The following is a 23,823-nucleotide window of genomic DNA, read 5'->3' as shown; positions in this document are numbered from 1 at the left end:
CAGAATAAATTGATTTTCCATGATTTCACGTAACTCTCAGGATAATTCAGACTTCAGAACATGATGTTTGTAAATAAAATCTAAGTTTCCTGCTTAAGAGTTTATTTTCCATTCTGCATCACTTCATGACAAAACATGGTAGGAAAATGTACCTCACGCCTTTCAAAAACATGAAAAATGAACGTTACAGTATGTTATTTCACATTTGTGGCAATCAAAAATTAAATATGCATATCTCTAATAATGTGTGTTATTGTCAATTTTGGGTGGAGATTGCTGTACATATCTTCTGATTGTAAGCATATATGAACAAAAGTGTAGTTCCCAGAAACTTTCGACTAACATTCACCATCCTACCTGCGTAAATTCGCCTTGGTATCACTATGCTACCAAACATCAGAGACATTTGGATCATTCCATTCCATTCAGGTCATTAATTGGCTGCTTCACATTATAATACAGCTTAATCTGTCATTATCCGCAATAAAAATCTTTGAATTGTTAGCATTCAGCATTCAAGTACAAATACTGTAAGAATCAGTAAGAGTATGGCAATCAATAGTGGCTCGGCTCTGTTTGTAAATTTTAAGACAAATACAAAACTACGCTTACCTTTCCGTGGTTTGTTTTGGATGTTAATGGCTTGTGTCTGGTAACTTTCATCTTCATTCTGGATACAAACAAGATGAGAATCAGCCATTACATTGAAGTTTGCACCCAATGCAAACACATGATCATTGCTATTGTTCAAGGCACGCACTACTTGATCATAACGGTTCTTTGGGAAGAGAACAGATGTTTGCTTGTCTTCCATGTGTATCACAAAACCCCGAATGGAAGGCAGCATGTATGTGAAATTCCGGAAATCCTGAAAAAGGGAAAAATTATTACTTTTATGCAGTTAGTGTGAATACTGAAAGTAAAAAAGAAAAATGATGCATTTCCCTCTCAGCCACAATTACATCTTTAGGACTGTCAAAGCAAATTGAGGGGGGTTATATACAAAATGTTCACATCTACAACTGAAACTTTTTGTTATCTATCTGCACAAGAAGATTTTTTTATTATTATTTTATGCCTCTCTCTAGATTAGATGAAGTTCTGAAGAGGTAGATATATAAAGGAACTCTGGCCAACTTCAACCCAGAACCTTTGGTGGTAAAATTGTAATAGAAGATGTGATAAAATTGCAGTGAAATATAGAAAAAGTTGAATGTTTGAATTACAGTAAACTATACTAGGGACGTTCAATATACAGGGTGACTGGTAATTAGATGTATTCCCTGAAAGGGGTTAAAGTAGAGACAATTTGCAATAAATTTGACCATATGATACCCCGTCTGAAAATTAGTAGTTTGAGATAATCGAATTTCAATTGTTTTTTTAAAAAATGACAATTTTCCACATAAAAAGAGGAATTGAGAAAAAACTGCTCATTGTATGGAACCTATTTCAGCGTTTTCTGATAGCTAACAAATAAGTGGTTCGTTGAAAAAAAAGTTTTCCCCAAATAACAATCACATGTAAGTAACGGGTGGGTCTAAACTTACAAGTGATGATAAAAAAAATGCACTCTTAGTTTACTTGGCAACGTATTAATAACAAAAATGGTATGTCACGAAGCCTACAAAACAGCTGGTCAACACATCAAGGACACCATCACATCATGAGTTAAGAGACCAAATGTCCGTAAAAACCTGCGTGCCTGCATTCGTAACGGAGGTGCCCACTTTGAGCAAGACGTGTAATGTTCTTTAATTGTATTGTCATTGATTCCATTCACATGAAGATTAATGAAGTATTATTTCTTGTACACAAATGTGAATGTTAGCAACATTTGTACCTTGTTGGATAGCAGATGTCACAAGGAAGTAATTTAAGTAATTTGTACGCTTCGTGTCATACCATTTTTGTTATTAATACGTTGCCAAGTAAACTAAGAGTGCATTTTTTTATCATCACCTGTAAGTTTAGACCCACCGTTACTTACATGTGATTGTTATTTGGGGAAAACTTTTTTTTTAATGAACCACTTATTTGTTAGCTATCAGAAAACGCTGAAATAGGTTCCATACAATGAGCAGTTTTTTCTCAATTCCTCTTTTTATGTGGAAAATTGTCATTTTTTAAAAAAACAATTGAAATTCGATTATCTCGAAAACAACTAACTTTCGGACGGGGTATCATATGGTCAAATTTATTGCAAATTGTCTCTACTTTAACCCCTTTCAGGGAATACATCTAATTACCAGTCACCCTGTATAAGTTTCCCTGTGCTATAAAATATTGTATAAAGCAATGCCATTAAAAAGAAGCACATGGTTGACAACCGCCATCCTTCATCTACAAGGAACAACAATCGGTTCGTTATCAGACGTGAAGGTGCATGCGCTCAAGGGCGAAAAGTAAATGCTTGTTCGGAAAACGCGGGCTCGCGTCATAAGGAGATCAGAAGCATGGATAGTGCACGCGTGTTGTGACAGGGGATGAGACATTTGTCCATCATTACACTCCCGAATTCAAGAGATCATCCATGGAGTGGAACCACAAACGGTCTCCTGTGAAGAAGTTCAAGATGGATCGATCAGCTGGGAAGGTGTTTGTGACCGTTTTCTGGGATGCTAAGGGCATTCTGCTTATGGACTTTTTGGAACGAGGAAGAACAATTAATGCCGACCGTTATTGTCAAACATTGGATAAATTGAAAAACGCAATTCAACGTAAGCAACCAGGTCTCCTGTCAGCTGGTGTCATTCTTCTTGACGATAACGCTTGCCCCCACTCAGCAGTGCAAACACAACACAAAATTGAAGAATTGGGGTGGGAACGACTGCCCCACCCTCCATACAGCTCCGATTTAGCACCGAGTAATTTCCATCTTTTTCCGGTGTTAAAGTCTGAATTGCAAGGTTACCGTTTCGAAACACATGAAGAAGTGAAGCGTAATGTGAGAATAGTGCTCAATAGCCAGAGCCCTGATTTTCTTACAAAGGGTATGGACAAATTGGTGCAACGGTGGGACAAATGCCTGAATCTCTATGGGAATTATGTAGAGAAGTGAGGAAAGATCCTCCTACACAAGTATGTATAGTTTCCTAATTTATCTTATAAATAAATATGTTTACAGCATACGGAAACTTATATATTGAACGACCCATGTACAAACATATTGTAATCAAACACAAAAGAAATGTAGGATCTAGAGAAACAACAGCCAAAGATGAAACCACAACAACTACTAATATTTAATCAGCTCATTCAGAAAAGCAATCATATACCACTTCTTTATTATCGCTAGAAGAAATATTAAATTACACACATTGTGTTAAAATTACAAATGGAACATGTACTGTTACTTATTACCAAATTCATAAAGTCTGAACTAAATTATTATGTAGTTTCAAATATTCAGAAAGAACAGTATGTTTAGAAAGTAGGGATGGGACAATATGAAATTTTGGCCGATACCGATACAGTACCGATATAAAATTTACCGATACCGATAACCGATATTCTACTGATCCGATATAAAATTAGAAATAGTCCTTGAAGACCCTGAAATTTTCATTGATCTCTGTAATAAATGTGTGTTTCGAGTTGATTGCAATGCAAAAGAAGTTGAATATTTAGACATTTACTTTTTCAGAAAGTAGGGCATGGAGATTATCCATAAAAATTACAACAAAATGGCAGAATTTTGCACTAAATTATATTTATCGATATATCAGATCGGTAAATTAATTGGTAATTTTACCGATACACCGATATGCCTATATCGGCAGATACCGATAGAGTACCGATTAATCGGTCCCATCCCTATTAGAAAGTATGCACCAGTGGCTGCAAATGAGAAATGGCAAAAAATTACAACTGAACATACTAACATGATAGTACTGAAGGTAAAGCTCTACCCTGCACAATGCACCACGCCATGAAGGCACATTGGAGGTGCAGAAACAAGGCCCACATATTCTCAATCCCATTAACTGTGATGTTATATTCATCAATGGCTCATGGTGGACAACAGAAAATGTTAGCCTTCAGATAGCACGAGCATTTGCAATATGCCATTTGGTTTCCCCGGTCATGGTCAGTTTAATCAGACATACACGAAGGAGATGCATGTCTACGGGCTGAATGTTTGGAAGTTTGCACAATGGATTGTCTGACAGCAACATTTTCTGGTGTCCGGACACTCCTTTTCTTTCCAGGTGGTTTTCCTTTTTAAGTCTGAGCTTTTAGCCACGAAATCTTCAACCCGTAGCTCCATGTTTTTTTTCTGTCTGGGACAACAAGGCGATTTTGCTCAAAATGTATTCGAAATGCTCTCTATGTGAAAATCAGAGATTCATTATTTGCGTTGGTTCAAGAACGAAAGCACAATGCACACCAGTCCAAGCCATGATGGCACTGAAACAGCAAGGCACACAATCAGAAATCCCCTTCAAGAACCTCTCCTCTGCTGACGCAATGGCTCAGCAAAATGTGAGTTTTTTCTGACCCACCCTGTACTTATACAAAGCAAAAAAAATAAATTCTAATAGCCCTTTTATGTAGTTACTGAAGTATTGTTAAGTTTATTCTTGTGTACAGAAGCCTATTGCGACAGAATTAATCAAAGTCCAGTGCTTTTGAATAACTCGCACTCAGTGTGGAAAATGTTGTGCCCATAAATAAACTCTTAAATTTCAAGTTTTAAGGGTTTATTTTCCATTTTACACTTGAGTTCACATCATTTTGTGATAAAATAAAAAAGGGAAATGTACTTCACATCTTTGAAAAATGAACAATATGGTGTGTAATCTCAAACCAGTGACTGAAATGTGGTTTGCCTTGAAAAAGGACCTGCACATTTGGAAATTTAATTTACAAAACCCAAGATACAAGATATGTGCTTTCCTACATATAAAAATAACAAAAATATCACAATTATGCACTCAAATGCTATTTACAGAAATGACAGATCAGTAATATTATCACCAATTTTACTGACAAGCTTATAACTGTCCATACTAATAGAAAGCCGAATAATCTGTGCCCCACACCTACTATAAATCTAAACCAAAAAACTTGATAACAAATGCCACAGTACTTACGACTAGTAAGTTCATAATGGTATGTCCTATTTCACAATACACAGGCTTCCGGTTCCGAACACTCACAAGTGGGCAAGGGTAATACCGGAATTCAGCACCCAACCTCAGCATCAGTCTAATAGGGAATACCTTGGCCCACGGCGTTTCCCATTTCTGCAACAAGATGGCAACCAGATATGGTGCTGGTGGGAGGACCAACTTGTGTAGGCACTGGTATGTGGGCCGGATGTACAAAAACCCTCCGTGGTCTCTTGTACCTAAGAATGGCCCTTGGAAGATAGTGTGGCCCATCTCTGTTACTGTGTTACCTGTTGGAAAATGCACCAATAAAGTTTCTGAGAGATCATACCAGTTGGCTAGTCACAGCACTATATAAGTATGCTACTTTTGTAATCCCCTTCCCTCCCGCACAGTAATTCAACATTTCAATTTAGAAACCTAGTAATCTTAGAGCTAATATCAATTATTGCAATTTTTTGCAGATACTTGTTTCAAAATATGATTGTGAAATTTCAATAAAAACACATTTAATTACGAGGTGCCTTCAAGTTCTAAGGGCTCCTACTTTTCTCATGAATAGAAGCAGGTACACATAAAGGTGAAAGTTGTTTGACAAGAAACATCAACTCTTGAAGGTTGATGAGGCTAGATGCCAGCACAGTCTGGCTCATAGGGAGCTAGCAGCGCTGTCTAGTGACGGACGTGTTTTTGATACTGGAAATGGCGTCATTTACATTGAAAGAACGGCATGTTATTATCAATTTTCTTCACCTGCATGGAGTAACACCCACTGATATTCATCTTCAATTGACTGAGACATGCTGTGATGTCATGGACGTGAAAAAAATGTGTTTTTGGGTGTGACAGTTCAAGGAAGGCCGAACGTCATGAAAACAAACCAAAGGGGCATTGGCCATGAACCAGCTGTCAATTACTGCATGCTGAGAAAATGATGTTTTGGAACAACAAAGGCATTATACTTACACATTATTATCCTAAGGGTATCACAATGATGAGTACAAGTTATGAAACTTTTTTTGAGGGCCAAATTGTTTCCACCTTTGCGAGAGAAATGGCCGGAAAAGGCTGCAGCTGTGGTCTATCATCTTAACAACGCTCCTCATCGGGCCGCCATGTTGCACATGTTTTTCACGGAAAAAAATCTCAAGTGATTGCACATGCTCCGTCCACACTTACCTGGCCTTGCACTAGAGATTTTTGGCTCTTTTCAATGCTCAAGGACAGACTATGCAGTCCCAATTTTCAAGCCTTCTGCTCTTGCATCAGCGATTTTTCACTATACAAAACAGACCACTAAAGAAGCGTTTGCAGAGACCATGATATCGTGGCATTCACGTTGTGAAAAATGTGTATTTCAAAAGGGTGATTAAATTGAGAAGTGACAGAAGTTTAGGCTTTCTGAGATTAGCACATTTTTTAAAACAAATTAGGAGACTTTAGAACTTGAATGCACCTCACATAATGTAGCACTACATCAGTAAAAAGAATGAGCTACTCCTACCAGCTTTAAAAATCAGGTACAATGTTTGTTTTTCTTAATTTTAACTTGTACTGAATAGCTATAAATTTAGATTCTAAATGTTTCACTCCAAATCTACTATGCAATTTATAAACATTTTGCCCTAAATTATCCTATATATCCAATAATCACAGCATTATAATAAGTTATTTCTACAAAAATTACTTTGTTCCTTTCCTTAATTTCAGTTGTTTCTTCCTACCTCTTGGGTTAATATGCAGCAATGGAGATGAATGATGCAACTGATGGTGGTACAGACACGAAGCTACACCCTCATGCTTTACCCCAGGGTCAAACCTGCGACCTCTGACTTTGTTGCACTAGCATAGAGCATGCTTCTCTTCTAAGGTATTCTTTCTTCTTGTACTGTTTTAACTTTTCACAACTGAAACTAATTTTCTCTCATATTGTGCAGCGTATTGCAAATGCCATCTTCTCAATTCCTGCCATCTGTTCACATGTCATTCTAATCCTGTTTTCTTTGCTAATGCATATGGAGCAAGAGCATGTAAACTGCTCAAAGTATGTAGTATTGTATATTTTAAAGTGAATAACTGAGTTTCACAGTTTTCTCTTTCAACTGAAATTCATCTCAGTGAAGGCAATAACAAGAGCTTCAAGAGCTTTCCCATGAGAAACATTGAAAATCTACGTCGTGATGAATATTTTGAGAAAAATTTAAAATCTTCTGCATACCTTAGAAAGGTTAAGTATGAATCTCAAACTCAAATGTTAGATTTCTAGGCATTAAAAGCTGACCAAACAGATGGACAAAAAGGCACTAAAGGCATCCAATAGGCACTTTTAATAATTGTGAGTAATGAAAAGTCTTGTATTCAAATTTGTTCACCAACACTAGCAATTTTTTTTTACATTTTGGCTATTTCAGACCCTCCCCCCCCCCAAAAAAAATCGCTCTGAAGTCATTAATATTTTTATACTCAGAAAAAAATCATTTCCACTTTGCAAGAAGCTACTTTATCTTACACTCTTTCTTGAGGATAAACTTTTATCGATTTGTCACCTACATTGAGGAGGTCAAAGATGTGATCAATCACTCTTTACTCCTATATTTATTGAGTCATTGTAAGTTCTAGTCATCAAAAGGTTGGGGGATCATCTTGCTGTGCTCTTTGAATCTGGTTGTGGGAGAACCTAAACAAAAAGAGACAGTTTTCTCAATTGAATAGAAGTCTTTTTGATTATACAGTACTTAAATCAGTGTACTCTACCTGCACACTAGGGTTATGACTAAAACATGTTTTGCAAAATTTTGTATCTCCTGTGGTCGCAAATGATGAACTTTTGTGACCTGATTACTAAAAAATAATTATTACAGGTGGCTCTAAAAAAAACTCCCCGCACCAACCCGTTTCACTTTCAGTGTGTGTCACAAGAACTGTATGTACGGTACCGTAGTCTGTAGCTACTAAAAAAGTAGATCCTTATAATATCGCTCACGATAAAATGACTAATAAAATGTGTTTACAGGAACATTTTTAGTAAAACATTATTTAAAATGATACGTGTATTTGCGTCTGTATGTAGTTACAGATTATGCTAATTACACAGTGTGTGTGACTTGGCGGGTTTAAACAACGAGGATTCTTCGGAAAGAGCTTCACAATAAATTTAATATTTTGATAACCCTACATTATGAATAACAACTATTTTTGGGGTTTCGAAAAATACCACAAACAACATTTCAAAAGGGCATTATTAATGTTATAATTAGTAAATTAATGTAGTAATTATTAAATGATTATTTATTAAGTGACTAATTGTGTATATTTTCTCTATTTTCAGGTTTGGTAGTTCAATATTAGCATATTATAAATCAAGTGAAGCAATTAAGAAAAATGCAGAATCGTGGGCGCAGAATGTAGCTATTGAAGCAACAAAAAGATGAGATGTACCCATAATTGAAACACTTAGTTCTTTTACTCGACTTCCACGAAAGAAAGACATTATTGGTCGCTATCATACACTTCTGGGAACAGCGAAAGATAAGAAAAAAAGAATGGCTATGATAACTGGTGAGCTTACTATTCTCTGGGGAAAAATTTAGCTTTCCAATTTTATCAAAACAAGCAATTATGTCAAAAGTAGTTAAATTGATTGAAGAGAACGATAAAAATAGAAAGAGGAAAAAGGATTCATTTCAAGTTGAAATAGAAAATATATTTGACTGGCCGCGGTGACTCAGTCGGTAACGCGTCTGACTACCATGCTAAAGGTCCTGGGTTCGATCCCCGGCCGGTTCAAATCCGAGAACTTTTCTAACGTTGGAAGTGGCTCCGGTGCCCACCCAGCGTCGAATAACATGGGTACCTGGGGAAAACCCTGGGGGGTAAAGGCAGTCAGGGGCGTGGTGCTGATCACATCACCCCCACTCACGACCGGATCAACAAAGTGTGGGGCATTACCCCCGCACCCCCTATATGCCTTCATGGTATGGTGCTAAGCACAGGGGAACACTTTACCTTTTTTATTTGACATAACGAAAACAGACGGAAATTGGCTGTGCCAAGAAGATAAAGAACTATACAAGGTACAAGTTATCTCGCAAGGTAAAATTGGATACGTAACAAGCACAGTTGCTTCACAATCGTCCATCCATGCCTCTAAGCAAGTGTGAGAATCGGCTTCACAATCTGAACCAAACGCCTCTAAGCGAGTGTGAGAATCGGCTTCACAATCTGAACCAAACGCTGTCTTTGCCACTGATGTAGACAATGCATCATCAGCAGAAGTACGTAGTGATGACTTATTTCTGACACAGAAGAAAATGAAAATGACAAAAGAAAACGAGTCGGGCATTTTTCAACATCACATGCAGCTAAGTTGGTGACAAAAAAATCTCTTTCAATTAATACAGCTGCTGTAGTGTGCTCCAGTGTAGCCGAAGATGGAATCAGTGTTCCAACACCATCACGTGGCTAGCTGTTGTAAGAAGTGGCGAAGATGCGAAGCGTAAAATAAAATCTATTTTGCAAGAAGAGAAACATTTCTGCCTTCATTTCAACGGTAAGCGAATTGCAAATCACGAGTATCAAGTGGTAATCTTGAAGAGTTCACTTAGAGAATTGAAATTAGGTATAGTAAAATGTGAAAGTGGATCATCACAGGATATTTTTAATGCACTGCAAAGTTTGCTGAATGAATTTGATGCATGGAAGAACTTCAAAATGATCGTATGTGACACAACAGCAGTAAATACTGGACGAGTGAATGGAATTGTTCAAAAATTAAAAAGTGAAATGATCACAAGAGGATTTGATCAGCCACAGTACATTGGCTGCCAGCATCATATTCTTGATAGAATCGTAAAGCATGTGTTAGACTTCTTTAATCCGATTTCTACTACCAAACCAACTCTCAGCCATGAATTTGTGGACGACGTGATAAAACAATGCGATGTCTTGCAGCAGTCCTACAAGACAGAAAGTGAAATGATAACTGTTCAAAATCCAGGTTGGCGAGATGATTTTAGATTTCTGTATGAGTTATGGAGAGCATTCCGTTTCCTTAAAGAAACTGGTGCATACCCAGCAATTAAATGGAGAAAATTACAGTCTCTTCACAATGCCAGATGGAATTCACGTGCTATATATGCTCTTATTTCATACTTCCTCATTCCTAAATGGAGAATATCACTCGAAATACCGTGCGCTTTCATCTCAAATACATGGCAGGATGCCTGGTTTCCTAACCAAATGTTCAACGCAGAGATTCACCGGAAACTGATCGATGGAATTTCTGAATTAAACTGCTCTGCAGCCATGAAGTGATTTGTAACTCACTGGAATATTGAAAGATCCGTTGAAGATATACCATGGACGAATATTTGTGCCGAACGAGGGATGAAATTAATGGAAGAACTGTACCAGAAATGTAAAACAGATAAATATTTGAATCTGAAGCTTATTTCAACTAATACATTTTGACTGTGCTGAATGTACTTAAATTTGAGAATTTTCATTGTCATTGGTGCGGAGCATTTTTTTATGAATTGAATGAAATAATTGTCATTTTTTGATTCTGTATTAAAAAGTTCATTGATTTCTACTACAGGCTAAAAATATTTTTTTGTCATAACCCTACTGCACACACATGCAGAACACATTAACCACAAACTACCTAAAAAGAACAAAAGCATACCTTTCCCAGCTTCTTCATACACAGTCATCAGATGACAGAACACATCTCTTGGTATACTCTTTTCGTCAGGAACACATTCCAATATCACAACTATTTCGTCCTGCCCCACGCAACACATGCCTTTTGTAGTAAAACACCAGCACACATGATTCACACAGCAATCCACTACAAAAAGATAGGAAACAAAGATATTAAGATGTGTTTCTTGGCTTTAAGTTTAAAATTCAATTACCAAAATCATACAATCATACAGATTCTACTTCATAGCAATGATATGAAGCCATCACTAGAACCTTGGTCATACACTTTTAGAGGCTTGTGGCTAGAGAACTTATCAGTGCTGGAAATCTGAACAAATGTGAAATCGGTGTTCTATTGTAACTGTACAGGGCCAATATTTATATTAGGAATGGGACAGATTAATCATTACTCTATTGGTATCGGCCGATATAGGCATATCGGTGTATCGATTTATCAGTAAAATTACCGATTATTTTACCGATCTGATATATCGATAAATATCTGATAATTTAGTGCAAAACTCTGTCATTTTGTTGTAATTTTTATGGATAATCTCAATGCCCTAGTTTCAAAAAAGTAAATGTCTAAATATGCAACTTCTTTTGCACTGCAGTCACCTGGAAACACACGTTTATTAAGGAGATCAATGAACATTTCAAGTTCTTCAAGGACCATTTCTAATTTTATAATGGATTGGTAGAATATCGGTTATCGGTAAATTTTATATCGGTACTTTATCGGTATCAGTCAAAATTTCATATTGGCCCATCCCTAATATATAAATATCTTATAATTTAGTGCAAAATTAGCCATTTTGTTATAATGTTTATGGATAATCTCCATTACACACTTTTGAAAAAATTTAATGTCTAAATATGCAACTTCTTGCACTGCAGTCACCTCGGAACACACACTTATTGAGAAGGTCAATTCAGATTCTTCAAGGACCATTTGGAATTTTATATCAGATCGGTACAATTTTGGTTATTGGTATGTTATATCGGCCAAAATTTCATATTAGTCCATAAAGTTTGACATGGCAATTAAAATAAATCCTATAATTAACACAATGTCATGTGACAAACATTTCAACTCAAAGACCATTTAACTGTGTTTAATTAAACAATGGTAAACAATGGAACTCCACTTTTACATTTGCAGATTTCTTCCTACATTACACATCCAATCTTCATAGTCCCAATAAAATCATGTTAAAAAATTTCCCACATTTAAAGTTTGTTCATCTCGGTCCCCTCTTCTAACAATGCATTTCAAGAAAGTTTCTACCATCTTTAATGGCTGAATGTGTGCGAAAGCTGAGAATTACAATTTATCCAGGGCTCTCTTGAAACGTGTAGGAAGAGGATAAGTCCAACTATGATTGGATGCTGATACAGAACCACTGTCACTACCATTAGGCAACTATTTTAAGAATTACTATTCAAGGGTCTATACTTACAGTTCAACAACTTCACAAGGACAAAGAAGTTTCTACTCAAAGCAAAGACAACGGGTGGACCAGACTCTTCTTTCAATGCATCCATCAGTTTCCCAATATCTGGGTTTTCTTCAAACAGAAACTCTGAAATTAAAGAAATTACATTCTAGATAGGATTCAAACTTTTGAGACTTGTGTGTATGGTTCAAAATGTAGACACCTTTATGGACAACTAAATTTTTTGTAATGTATATTTAATACAGTGTATTGTAAGTGGATGAACAAGGATTTATTGTCACAGTCTAAAAGGCATATATGCAGGTTAAAGTTATTCACAGATAGTAATGTGAGAAAGCAGTTATTTGCAGATTCTTGTGTGAATTAACAGTAATGTTATCCTTGTGCAACGCACCTTGCTGTGAAGATGTACAAGGGGTGTGGATGTATGGATTTGCACGTTCTATTTTGGCCATGGTGGTAGTCATTTAATTCATTTAAAGCTGCGGCAACCTTTACTTCCCTCACGGTACCCACTGATTAGAAGCTGGGTAAGCCCCTAATCTATGCTGATATTTAACAAATTCTCATATATATTATCTTCTAACAGGACATTGATCACATATTTCCAGCATTCTGATTATCAATGCTCTAATAGTAGTGTTGTGTATCTTATCAGGAATTTTATACTTGGAACAGTTATTCACTCTCTCACGCACGCACACACACACACACACATACACAAAAGATTTGATTCTTGTGGTGATGAAAATGAACTATTATTAGATCATATCAGTAAAGGGACCCTCACAAAGTACACCCATTCCCTAGCTGGGAGTCGAACTTGGGAACTTTGGTTGGGAATTAGAAAGCCACCACTGAACGAGCTCGGCCAATGAGCTGCCTGTTACACATACAAGAATGGAATGAAGTGAGAGAGATTTGAAACCGCTGGAAGATATAGAACTTAATACACATAAAAAAACAATATTGCACTACATTAAATATGAGCAACATGAGCATTGCAATTAACCAAACACTGCAGAATTGCAGCATGAAATAACAAAAATATTACAAAAGAATAATCTTTCCTGATTATAATGTACCAATTTTGGCCAATGTTCATGCACCGGAAATCAGCTTCAAAGCATCCCTATTCACAGATAACATCTTGTTCTTTCCTCTTCTCTGTATTAGAAATACTTTGTTACGTAGTTCAAAAGTAGTATATGCTTACTGTAATCACCATTCCCTGCAAGAAATTTTGTTAGTTTCTTCTATTTGAAGAACAGGTGTACTATATTTCTTACCTATAAGTTTCTCTCTCATTATAGCTGCCACCAGTCACTTGGGCATGTTGTTTATCCATACTCATTTTATCCGGAAATTAATTATTGATAATTGGTCGGAGTTGCCACCAAAATTAAACCAGCAATAAGAAAGAATAAGTAATTAATATTTACTTTTCTTATTGGTGCTATCATATTTTCTTTAACATATGATACAGTTTTTAGGATAAAGTAAAAAAACTTGATGATGAGATTTTCTCGGGATATCAACCAGGTGATTTCTGGATAGGCTTCCGAGCTTTCAAGAGATAATGTCACTCTCATCTTCAGGGATTGAAGTAAATACTTGATTCCAGAACATTAATGCAGTGTGTTTATTCACAAATTAAATCAACGTAACTCTACATTTTTTAAAAAAACAAATCTCAAGCAAGACTTGTTAGCACAGACTATCCATAGTCTTCTATTACAAACCAGAACATCTCTAATTTACAAACCAGGACAGGACATCTCTTATTTTCCTAACATATCTAAAATATTCATAATTTCTTTCTCCTATAGGATGTTGAGTTTGACCTACATATTTAAGTTTGCTGCTAGATTCCAAGCTCAGGGTTCACACTTGTTTTACCAAAACTAGTTGAATTCATACTGGTTTATTCTCTCAACTTCACAGGTGCATAGAGAAGTTTGTGAAATGCCACCTCTTGCTGTTTATAATATGTATTAAAAATGTACAATTAGGCCAACATTTTATGGTGAATAAAAGATCAAGATTTCGGTACAAAAGCTAATCACATTTCGGGACCAAAAGTGGTATATAAAATGGTATTTTGGTGAACACAATCCTAAATCCGATTTGAGAACTACTCAGTACACAAAATAAACATTTCCTTTGTAATAGCATTGTGTAGTTATGAGAGTATTGAGTTTATTCCTGTGTAAAAGTGCATTTCAAATTTTCACAGCAGATGTTTTCCACTATTCTGCATAACTCTAAAGATAATTCAGACTTCAGGAAGTGTTGTGTCGGTAAATAAAATAAACTTCATGTTTAAGAGTTTACTTTTGCAGTTGATTTCCCATCATTTCGAGACTAAAGCATGGTAGGAAAACATAATTCACGCCTTTCAAAAACTTGTTCGTCAAAAATTAAATAGGCATGTCTCTATGTAAAATGTATAAAATGAACATAATGTACAAGTTATTTCATGTTAAAACAGAGTTCTTTTGAATTAAAAGAGTCTTGTAGTGTAGCCTCCTACACTCTGCTGCCTGCAATCATGCATATGCTCATGGACATTACAAAAAGCAAAAAAAAATTAAAGGTAATATCTGTTATCTCGCTCATACACAATGAAAAAGAATAAAATATTTAACGAGAATTAACACAAAAAAAATGTAACAAGCGCTATTCGATTTAAGCTTTCTCCGACACCCATTCATAGTTAACATCTTACATATCGCATGAATTAATTTCAGGATGTTCAAATCTGATGGGACTTTTTTTGCATGCAACAATTCACTTGTATCTTTCCAAACTAAGACCACCAATATCGCATGCAGGCAAATTGGCTGTACCACTGTGCATGAAGTTCCAATAAACAAAGGAGAATCCAATGGAATTTCAATTCTTTCATGGAACGTTCATCAGCACGTGAACAGGCCAATTCCACATTTAGACAAAACCACCACAACACCTCCCTGAATCAAGAACTGGGTACTAATATAAGAAAAAAAGAAAACACATAAAAATATTATTCTATATAAGAAAAAAACAAGGTAGGTTTAAAAAAATATATTCATAGAAAGAAACTTAAGCCAGCATTAAAATGAAAACCAACCTCCTTTTGCTCCAGTGGACAATACAACAGGTGGCAAGCCATCTCCGTCAGGGATCAGGCACCTAGCGCGGTCAGAACATGAAGATCTGAGTGCATGGATTGTGGGGCTACGGTCAGTTTTGTTGCCACTTGAGTGAGACCCTGAAACGGGGAGGTAACTGGTAGTTTACGCGTTCCAAGCACGGAAGCAGAAAAAAAACAAAGGAAATCCTGTGCCAAGCTCTTCTACTTGATAAGAAAAATCTACTTTTGAGGTTCCACTGGATCTTTGGTCTGTTTCGGCAACGAGTTTTTGAAAATGTCTATAGCACCTGATTCGTAAAAGTATGGCTATTCAAAATTATGCTTTAGAGCATACGAGAGAAACTTCAAGTGGATCACAACAGCTGCTGTCTATGTAATCATAATAGGACAAATTACAAGGTAGAATCAAAAAATACCTGGCCTAAATTAATTTAGTTGAAAAGGACTGACATGAAATTTTTGCAGATAATGATAAAATTTCCAGATACAGAAAAATTATTCTACTGATTCAACATAAAATTACGTATTCATGAAGAATCTGAACCGTACATTCACCTCTGTAATTAATGTCTGCAACCAGGTGACTGCAATAGGTTTTGACTTAGAAAAAAGGACCTGAATATTTAGAACATTTTACAAAATGAGGACATTGTCTCACTTCCTTAACTGCACAACCACCATTACACTAGAACAACATAAGGTCAGAGTGCACATACATGAGATTTTGGTCCTAAAACTTGTTACTTCAATCATGTTTCCAGAACCTTCCTTAGGAGTAATTCCAGGTTCTTACATTAAAAATAAAAGCAGTCAAAAAGTATTCAAAAAAACTTCCTATTCTAATCCTTGATGAGACATTTAACTTCTTAACCTACGTTTTAAGATATTTTTAATGTTTTAACTACCTGAAATATACCCTTTAAGAGGGTTCTGGAAACATGACTAAAATGAGTTTTAGATGAAAATAGTTTGTATGTACACATTTGACCTTACATTCATCCAGTTTATATTAATTTTAAAAGGCAGTAACTTTCACTTTTACAGTCTATTTACAGAAATTTTGGATGCATTGATAAAATCAATACACTGATATGCCTGTATCACTCAATACTGATAGAATGAAAAAGGTGGTATTCACACTATTCGTCAATAATTTGTTAAAAATGAGAGAAAATCAAAACATCTTCCTTGTTTTGTTCTCAAGAGTTTTTGGACCAACTCTAATCCTTCTTCGAGGACTGGTGAAAAGAATGAGTTGTGGAAGGAATAAAAAGTATAGAAACTTGTCCTCATCATGGCACCGAAGCCATTAGACCTTCTTTGCAGCATGATCTGGGCATCACAATTTTATATCTCGCAATCTGAACTATTTTAATCACCCTTTCATGGCTCATGTCTTTCTCCCATCCCTGAAGAAGGATTAGGGTCAGTCTAAATATTCAAAGGACAAAACAACAAGGCAGGTGTTGTAATGTTATCTGTTTGAAACTGGTAGAATATTGATTATCTGTCCCATCATAATTTTTGCAAAGTAGATGTCACTCTACTACAGAATATTATGAGGTGTGGCATTGCAACCAGTGCTGTAAAGTTGCAGTGAACATCAAATCAAACGGGGCAACTTGTTCTTGGCAAATTTTATGTTTGAGTGGTTGTTTCCAAGCAAACCGAGCAGTTCAATGCTGCCGACAACTAATTTATGAGAAATAAAGTACAGTTGAATTCCTTTTTGATCCCAACTTGCAGACAACAGCAAACGTAATGCTCTATGATGAATAATAAACTGATAATATTTTTCAATGTTCAGAATATCTGCATGTTCCTTTGAAACGTAGAGACATTTTCAAAAAAGACTCGTTGCCGAGACCAACTTGAGGTCCAGCGAAGCCACAACAAACCCAACATGCACTAATTCTCTCTCTCTCCTTGGGATTGTGGGGAAATAAGCTGGGTAAGTGTGCATTACACCCAACAAAACATGTAAGCTACTTCTCAGCAAATAAGTTAATGTTTTTTTCTAAATATATATTTTTCTACTTTTTCCAAATTTCTAAGCAAAGCATCATCCAACTAAAAGTATTAACAATTGTACACAGTAATGAAAAACATACAAACTGTGCATTTACTTGTACACACAAAAGCACTACCCAGCGAATCCAGTGGAGGTATTGTGTTGCTTTGTCTTGCCAAAATAGTACAGACTAATAACAGTGTGACATAAAATGCAACTTTTTATTTACAGCTAGCATGAAACTTCCTATCTTTCATTTTGCAGCAAGACGATTTATGTCAATAAGTTATGGAGGTGTACATATAATATAACCTTACCTGCACAATCAGATACATTTAATAAATATGTAGTACAGCTGAAATAGAGGTAGGAATGAAAAATTCCTTAAAAAAATCGCAGAGAGAAAGAGAAAATATTGTGTTTGGTGAAAAATAAGAAGCTGTGTACATAATTGGCAAATTCTGTGTAAATGATGTGTAATGCTCTTTAACACACAGATTTGGTAGACAACGACATTAAAAAAATCTCAAATCAATATCTGGTGCTATTCCTTGCCATAACACATCTCAAATGTCATTAGAAGCACATGCAATGGATTATATTTGGAAACACAATACACATACAGTATAGTAATGAACTATAAAGTGAGTACTAGTTTCTCCGTATTTATCTACTACTGCGTCTCTCTTCTCATAATTATGAGTAATGGAACTATGTTACACAATATCTCATAGGGTTGTGATGATCTCTCTTTCTTCTGGAACCAACACCAATGCTTGCATATATAATTATCTTAAAGTACTGGAACTTAATTTTAAGTATGAGAGTGGATCAAATGAAAACTGAACAGGGGCCACAGAATGAAATCAACAAGGTTTATTTCAAACGTAATCTCCAAAGCAAAGTTACACAAGCATTTGTCCCACTGTTTCACCAAGTGGTGAATACCCAGTTGCGAACATTGTCCGAGTGAAAGCACCGAACCTTCAATGCCTTTTTCAGCAGACCAAATATATGGAAGTTGCATGGTGATAGATCAGGGCTATATGGAAGGTGTTCCAACACTGTCCACCCAAACGTCGCCAACGTGTTCTTTTAAAGGCTGACGTATGTGGCCGCGCATTGTCATGCAGCAAAACCACTCCAGAGGACAACAGGCCGGGCCGTATGGCCTTGATTGCTGTGCGCAAACAGTGGATGGTACTGCAGTAACAAGTAGCGTTGATCGTTTGACCATGGACCAGGAACTCAAGGGAAAGGGGGCCTTCATGATCGAAAAAACATGTCAGCATCAATTTACCACTACTCTGCACCATCTTGGACTTCTTTGGCAGTGGAGAGATGATTGATTGATTGATTGACTGACTGACTGCCTGCTCACCTTCTCGGACAATACTGCTCGCAACATATGACAGTGAAATAAATTGTTGTGAACTGATTGTGTTTTGTTTAAATGTAGACAAGAAATTATTAGCCAGAGATACAAAACATATTTAGAGGTGAATTTATTCATTGTTACTACTGACTTTCAAATTATGTTGTAAGAGATCTATACAAACCACTGATTTTTCCAGAAAAAAAAGATAATTTTCCAGACTGCTAGACACCCTGACAAATATTAGCACTGAATGTTTCTAGCAGAAATTGGTACAAGTATTCACATCATTATGGCATATTGGCATCAAAGTGGTTAGGCATTAATATTTACAATAATGTTCCAAGTGAAAAAACAACTCTTTTTCAGAAATATAGTGTGATCTCTGAGCATGTAGCTCTCACAACAATTTCATCACATCAATTAATGTGATGGATTTTTACAGCAAAAATGAAAGTTCCGTAACAAACGAGAGGAGAAAAGGCCTAAAAATGTATTAAAACATACAGGGCACATTTTTAAAGAATGTGTTTTTCTATTGAACAGTTGATGGGAAGTGTGGCTAGCTAGGTTTGAACCTAGAACCCTGACATACTGAGCAACATGAAGTATCTAAGATATGTAGATTAGAGTCCAGTTAAGAATACTACAGTCCCAAGTAGAAACCCTTATTAAGTCACTACTTTCTACTAAGTTTCCAATTAGCAGCAGATCCAGCTACATTCATAGTATGTTCATTAGCTCAAACAACAAAGTTCAACCCAAAGATATACTAACCCTAACTTATCCTAACTACACCTGATTAAGAGAGAAGTAAACAACTCACCTGGAGGAGTTCCAACTCTCTTGGTAACTCGAGTAGACCGTCGATATGGAAGTCTTCCATCAGAAGAACCATCTAGCTCGGTCAAGTCTCCTCCAGGACGTATGCCGTCACTAAACATAACCTGTTTCGGCTCTGTTCGTGACCTTGCACTTCCTAAAACAGAGAAAGGATGTTTCTGTTATATTTCTTTTTTCTGGTCCCTTGGTCAGGTTAAATGACTTTTTACTAAGGCTGAGCCAGTTCCATTTTGACACGATAACAATGCTAATACTTGGCAATTGAATCAATTTAAAATATTTAAAAATATTTATAAATTTTAAAAAATAGTTAATTGGGACTACACCACATCAATTTACTACAGTTTTGCATATGTTTCATGTTTCCATGTTGCAAATTGGATTGTTTTTCGGCAACTGGGATGGAGACGTATCTTCAGTTAATGAAGAGAGTGGTCCTTTGAAACTAATCAGAAAAAACAATCCAATTTGCAATGTGGGAACATGAAACTTTACTTATGGAATATTAAAACAGTGTTTACCACATTCATCATGAATACAAAGGTTTTGTTTCAAAATACTCATAATTTCACTTAAGATAATTATTTCATCACAAAATTCATTCTTCTTGCAATGCTCTTGTCAAAATTAAGGACAGTGTAGAGTCTGTATAATTTCTACAATATCTAGACAACAAGAAAGTGTTGCACGGCAATATTTGCAGACCCTGCAAGATTCCCAAATCCTGGAAAAGTACCAGCCTGTATTGGTCATTAATTCTGAACCAAGAATTTCCAACAATGATACATCAGCATCAGCTCAGCACTATCATAATTTTAACAAGTTACACTGCATTAAACATCTCTCAACACATCACTGATGTAATAGAATGGTTATTTAAGACAACCTGCATTTCATTGAGCCATCTATCAATAATCTCCACACAAATGTGAGAGATGTTGGATTTCCTTCTTCAACTACAGTCTAGTGTCTTAGGATAAAAACTGTCTGCTAGAGGTGCACGAAGAAAAATCTGTATTTTATACAGACTTAAAAATAATATTTAAAACTGTTTCTGGACATGTTAGAACACAAGATTATTCTCAAAAGCAGATAAACTGAAACAAAAACAATACAATAGCATAATTTGCAAACATGTGTGCACACACACACATTTCAATTCAAGATTTTCAGGGGCCTATACGAACTTAGGTTTCAGTAATGTAACACCACGGTTCAAGTGCAGACAATTCATGATAGATCAAGGATAGGAGACACAGGGGGGAAGTATTTCAGTGGAACTTTGATTTTTGTTTTTCTAGACCCAAAGTGAAACAAAACATGAAATATGAGAAGATGGGAAAATTTAAAATCAGATTTTCATTGCATTAGTTCCTGGATATTGACAGGTCTAATAGGTCAATCAAATTTAATCTTTCTGTTAATGTAGACAATTGACATTAACAGGATCATTGCATAAGAGTTCTTGTTACTTAGTTTTTGCTGATGAATGTCCTAACAACAGTTATATATTTATTCAAGAAAGCAATTTACTACAAAATAATGTAGAATTAATGAAAATTATTCCTTGTGCAAAGTGTTGCTTTCCTGGCAGTGAATGATGACATTCTCTCAAGATATCTGTTAGGTCAGTTCCAGATATGCTTCAGAAAAGCTTGGAAGCCTATCTGGAACTAGACTGGCTAATATCCACAGAGAATTCACTTCATCTTAAGTATTTATGTATTTTTTTATCTAGCATCATGTTTCCTCCACTTTTGGCTAATTGTGACGAGGATGAGTTATGATTAGATGTAAATGATGACAGACCACTTACAAAGAACACCAATGGAAATGCTAGGATTCAAACCTGAACTTCGGTGGCGAGATCAGAGGTCAACCTCTTGATGTGTTGGCCACCAAGCCAGCAGTTTTGTAAACTAAATTAATATTATTATAATAATAATTAGACCTCACCACCATGGTGCGGGCCAAATTAATTATTAGTCAACATTAATTGCACTGATATGAACTGAGCTTAATGGCAATATCAAACATCTCAAGACTAATTTATTGCATTACAATTACTCTCTCCTAATAATGAATGTTCTTACAACAACCCACCCACCCACCTTCCCGTTTCAGGACTCCAACGGGTACCATGACACTCGGGGGAGGCTGCCCAAGGGTTCCAGCTGCTTGCTGTAAGGGTGGTATTGTGGAGCAATACTCCATGGGGTTGTTTGGATTCGGCTGCCTTCCTAGGGTGGTGGCCAATATGCCAGGGGACGAATCTGCAGTTGGAGTGCTGGCTGCTGCCTTTTCCAAGGATGACACTGAAAGAAAGCCACGAATACACATAACTCCTCCCATAAAACACATTTAAACTACGTAATACAGAACAGACCTGTTCCTTGGTATTAGAATAGAGTTTTCAAAATCAGGGTCACTTTTTAAATTTCATGCCAGAAACAAAATTTCACCATGACCTGTAATTTTCTCCTTGAAACAAGATATCAGACATCCAATGTGTGTAGTAACGTAAGAGTAAGGATGAATTTTGGTTCCAATGAAATGGACACTGGTCTCTCTGATATGATATGATGTTGGCATTATTGCCTTGTAATCAGAGGAACCCAGGTTCAAGCCCCGGTAGAGGTATGTTGCACAGTGTTTCCGATTCCACTCTAAACTATAGGTCTAGTCCCGATTAGCCTACATGAGCATAAAGTGGAATTCAAACAAGAACGACAAAAACTATAATAGCTGTGATATCAGAATCAGCCATGTTTTTATGCAACCATTGCCACTACTAAACTAGACTTTATTGGAGATGTATCAAATATTGAGCTTTCATCCCTTCACCTCCTGTAAATGTATAGGACATGAAACAATACATCACAACAGCTGTTGTAAGTGTAGAAACAGATTCAATCAAATACATTGATATCCGTCATGTGACAAACTGGACACACACACAAAACATTTGCAATGTGCTGAAACAAAGTTGTAAAAACACAAACTGAAAACATATAGGCAGTATTAATCCTCACATTCACCAAAAAAATAAAAATTATTGGTTTTGAAAAAAATAAAAATTATTGCTTTTGAAATCATTAAGAGCTGTGAAATTTCAGTTAGAATTGTAAAGCATTTAAACTGGTGCCAAAATTATATATTAAGGAAAGAATGAAAAATGTTATGAATATTTCTGATCAGAAATACTGTGGAAAAAATCAATTTTAGATAACTGCATGGCATGGTATTCATAATGATTTAAACAACTTGTAAACATAAAATACTGGTCCTTTACACCATGTCATCATAGTCATGAAACTAGACTAACCAATCCCAACACAGAGTAACCTGGATATAATAGAAATTTTGCACTCTGTGTCCAGAGATCTTGGAATTAATAATCTAAACCCTGTACGGTCAACTTGTGTGCACTTGTGGAGACTTGTGAACACTCCATACACTGTGAGCTTCCCGTCTACACACTGTACCTCAAGGCCTTCTACCTTGCTTACTCATTAGTGTATACTTCCCACCCCTCTTACGCCACACATGCTGCTTGCATGTGTGAATAAGAGACTACTATATCACAAATAAAGGCCCGGTCTAAACAGTAAATATGTTATCTTTGTCATTGTCCAACCACAGAAAGTAAATTTTACCAACCATGATTTTCCGTTTGAATAATTCAGATTAATTGGTACAGTTTGAGAACTAAACTGCGAATGGTGTATGATGAACTAACAGTTTTATGAGTTCATACTGTTTAAACAAAATATTATGGATGGAACCGATTAATCGGTACTCTATCAGTATCAGCCGATATAGGCATATCGGTGTATCGGTAAAATTACCGATTATTTTACCGATCCGATATATCAATAAAAGTGACATTTGTCTACAAGCAACACATTACTATAAATTATAGTTCATTAATAATGAAGATATTTCACATTTATGAACATTTAGTTGTAAAAAAACAAGCATTGTGCAGCTAATTTGCCATGTATATTAACAAAATTCACTTAGATTTTATGTGAACTATCCCCTAAGCAATGCATCTCATTCAAGAAAATATACTAAAATATATATAAAAAGCAATGAAGACGGTGAAGTTTCTCTTTCCTGAAAGAAAATTTCAGAAAAATCGTAGTTGTTCTTGATGGTGCATGTTGCTTGTTATCATCACT

The 23,823-nt window shown here is 35.9% G+C and overlaps 1 protein-coding gene across 5 annotated transcripts in view; it reads right to left on the bottom strand.

The window, feature by feature from the left end:
- Window positions 1-23,823, bottom strand: part of Sara (Smad anchor for receptor activation) — a 76,548-nt gene that overhangs the window by 23,852 nt on the left and 28,873 nt on the right. For 4 of the 5 annotated variants that reach the window (XM_083138032.1, XM_083138030.1, XM_083138031.1 and 1 more), the window contains exons 7-13: window positions 21,751-21,954; window positions 19,623-19,775; window positions 15,387-15,527; window positions 12,278-12,400; window positions 10,798-10,962; window positions 5,097-5,404; window positions 613-868 (exon numbers count right to left, since the gene is read on the bottom strand). In XM_083138032.1, coding sequence (XP_082994158.1) covers window positions 613-868; window positions 5,097-5,404; window positions 10,798-10,962; window positions 12,278-12,400; window positions 15,387-15,527; window positions 19,623-19,775; window positions 21,751-21,954 — 1,350 coding nt within the window. The remainder of the gene's footprint in view (window positions 1-612; window positions 869-5,096; window positions 5,405-10,797; window positions 10,963-12,277; window positions 12,401-15,386; window positions 15,528-19,622; window positions 19,776-21,750; window positions 21,955-23,823) is intronic. The other variant, XM_083138035.1, reaches the window with a different exon arrangement.

Source organism: Lepisma saccharinum, chromosome 16 (genome assembly GCF_977018435.1).
Source record: "Lepisma saccharinum chromosome 16, izLepSacc3.1, whole genome shotgun sequence".
In the NCBI taxonomy this organism is placed as follows: Eukaryota; Metazoa; Arthropoda; class Insecta; order Zygentoma; family Lepismatidae; genus Lepisma; species Lepisma saccharinum.
This window is presented reverse-complemented; position numbering and strand designations above follow the sequence as displayed.